At 57.8% G+C, this 2,767-nt stretch overlaps 1 protein-coding gene across 1 annotated transcript; it reads left to right on the forward strand.

Annotated features, from left to right (window-relative positions):
• Window positions 1-261: 261 nt before the first annotated feature.
• On the forward strand, window positions 262-2,003 carry ETH_00027530 (uncharacterized protein; the record flags this gene model as incomplete). Its single annotated transcript, XM_013379020.1, has 4 exons — window positions 262-513; window positions 724-904; window positions 1,473-1,687; window positions 1,968-2,003. The coding sequence occupies 4 exons, from the start codon at window positions 262-264 to the stop codon at window positions 2,001-2,003; spliced, it is 684 nt and encodes a 227-aa protein (XP_013234474.1).
• Between the last annotated feature and the right edge of the window lie 764 nt (window positions 2,004-2,767).

Here is a 2,767-nt window from a genome sequence, read left to right on the forward strand (position 1 = left end):
CCCTAAACCCTAAACCCTAAACCCTAGTGAAGAATCCCCCACGTAGAGTTAAAGCCCCTTCTGCGTGAGGGAAGCAGAGTGCTAGGGGCGGGCCCGAACGCCGAAACCCTAGCCAGCAAACCTAAACCGCCGCCGCTGCTGCTGCTGCTGCTGCTGCTGCTGCAGCTGGTGGGCGCGCAGAAGCGCAGCAGCTTGTCTTTGTCTTCGAAGGGAGGCGCTGCTGCTGCGTTTGCTTCGCTGCTGAGCTCCAGCGATTTGGTAATGTTGACTCCTTTGCCATTTCGGAAAAGAGCTTTGCGGCTGCTGGCTGGGAAGGTGGCTTTAGCAGCAAGAGTGGACGTCTACGGCAGCAAACCCGCAGCAGCAGCAGCAGCAGCAGCAGCAGCGGGGGCGGGCGGCGACGGCGAGGAGGAAGATGCTGCAGCAAATAACATCAGCTTGGTTGACAACCCGCAGGCGCCCGGCGAAGTCGGAAGGGCGCTCAGGGACTTCATCGTCCAGGCCCTCATGAAGGTGCAAACCCTAAACCCTAAACCCTAAACCCTAAACCCAAGGCGAGATTGGCTCGCCTACTCCGCAGAACGCCTCCGCAGCCTCGCTTGGCTGCTGGCCTCCGTCGCAGCAGCCCTCCAAGGTCCACAGTCCGGGGTTTAGAGCTGGGGTCCACGGTTTAGGGTTTAGGGTTTAGGGTTTAGGGTTTAGGGTTTAGGGTTTGCGGTGCAGGCGCAAGAGCCGCCCCCGGCGCCAGTGAAGAAGGCGCTGCCAGCGCCTGAGGACAGGGCGAAGCCGAAGAGAGGGGGAAAGAGGCACCGGCGTTTGAAGGAAAAAAGAGAACTTTCGGAGATTCAAAAGCAACTAAATAGAGTTAAATTTGGAGAACAGGAGGACACTGTGGGCCTCAAAGGTGACCCAAACCCTAAGCCCTAAACCCTAAACCCTAGGCAGAAAAAAACCGCCAAATTTGGGCAGCTGGGGCGCTCTCTGGGCCTCATAAGTGACCCAAACCCTAAACCCTAAACCCTAAACCCTAGGCAGAGAGAAGCAGCTAAATAGAGTTAAATTTGGAGAGCAGGAAGACGCTGTGGGTCTCAAAGGTGACCCAAACCCTAAACCCTAAACCCTAAACCCTAGACAGAGAAAAGCAGTGAAAAACCGCCAAATTTGGGCCCTGGCGGACTTTCTGGGCCTCCGAAGTGACCCAAACCCTAAACCCTAAACCCTAAACCCTAGACATTCTGCCCTGCTGCTGCAGCAAAGGGTTTGGGCATGCTGGGGCGCAGCATCGCGAATGGGCGTTTGAAGCTGCAGGCGAAGCAGCAGAAGAAGACGCAGCTCAGTAAACCCTAAACCCTAAACCCTAAACCCTAGACCCTTGGGGGGTTTATCCCCAGCGAATTCGAAGGAAGGCAGCAGCAAACCCTTAAAGCTGCAGCAGCAAACCAGAAAGCTGCTGCTGGGGCGTGTGGCTGCAGGTGCCCGTCGGCAGCAGCAGCTGCACCCCAAGGGAGTGTCTTCTGCTGCTGCAGCATCTGGCAGCAGCAGCAGCACAGGGTTTGCTTCCTCTCTGAGCTTCACCCCTGTGCAGGGGCTGGAGCTCTGCAACCCTCTGGCTGAGCAGCAGCAGCAGCAGCAGCAGCAGCAGTCAGACTCGAGAGACTACTTCGGGGGAGGGGGCAGATTCACGGCGGTGCGCGTGCTGCTGCTGCTGCTGCTGTTGCTGCTGTGGTTGCTGCTGCGGCTGGTGTTGCTTCTGCTGCTATGGTTGCTGCTGCTGTCGCCACTGCTGCTGCTGCTGCTGCTGCTGCTGCTATTGGTGCTGAGCTCGTTGCTCTGGTCACGGTTGCTGCTTTTGCTGCTGCTTGCTTCTCTAAAGCCATGGCTGCTGCACTGGTTGCTGCTGCAGCCGTCGTAGAAGGTGCTGCTGCTGCTGTAGTTGCTGTTGCTGCTGCTGCTGCTGTTCGCTGCAGGTGGAGCGCAGCAAAGCTGCTGCGCACAAGGCGTAGCGACTGCTGCTGCTGCTGCTGCTGCTATTTTGTTTGTCTCCGGTGCATCAGCGTGGAGCTCTCGCGCTAATGACAGCCTAAACCCTAAACCCTAAACCCTAAACCCTAATGACGCCAAACTCCCCTTGAGGGAAGCGGGAACGCTGAATTTTAAGTAGATGCAGATTTGTAGCGAGGGTCTTTGCTGCCAGCAGCAGCAGCTGTAGCAGAAGCCGCAGCAGCTGCAACAGCTGTAGCAGCAGCAGCAACTGTAGCAGCAGCAGCAACTATAGCTGCAGCAGCAGATGCAGCGGCAGTAGCAGTCTAACAGCAGATGTAGTGGCAGCGGCAGTTGAAGCTGTAGCAGCAGTACAAGCTGTGGCAGCAGCAGCTGCAGCAGCAGCACAAGCTATAGCAGCAGCAGCAGCTGTAGCGTCAGCCGCGGCCGCGGCAGCAGCACAGCGACAGCTGCAGCAGCAGCTACAGTGCAGCAGCGGAAAAAGCTCGAGCAGCAGCAGCAAATGCGCAGCAGCAGCAGCAAACAATGTCAGCCTCTAGAGGAGCGAACCAGAAGAAATTACATGGCGAGACAGTTTGCTGCCGCAGCAGCAGCAGCAACTGCTGCTGCTGCTGCTGCTGCTTTTGCTACACGGTTGGCTCCATTTGGGAGGCAGCAAGACACGCAGGGGGCCAGTGAGATGCCGCCCCCCCCCCCCCCTAGGCAGCTAGCCAGCTAGCTACAGCTAGCTAGCCGGTTAGCTAGCTAGCTAGCTAGCCAGCTGTAT

This window comes from Eimeria tenella, genomic scaffold (assembly GCF_000499545.2).
Source record: "Eimeria tenella Houghton genomic scaffold, Eth_scaff1310, whole genome shotgun sequence".
Lineage (NCBI taxonomy): Eukaryota > Apicomplexa > Conoidasida > Eucoccidiorida > Eimeriidae > Eimeria > Eimeria tenella.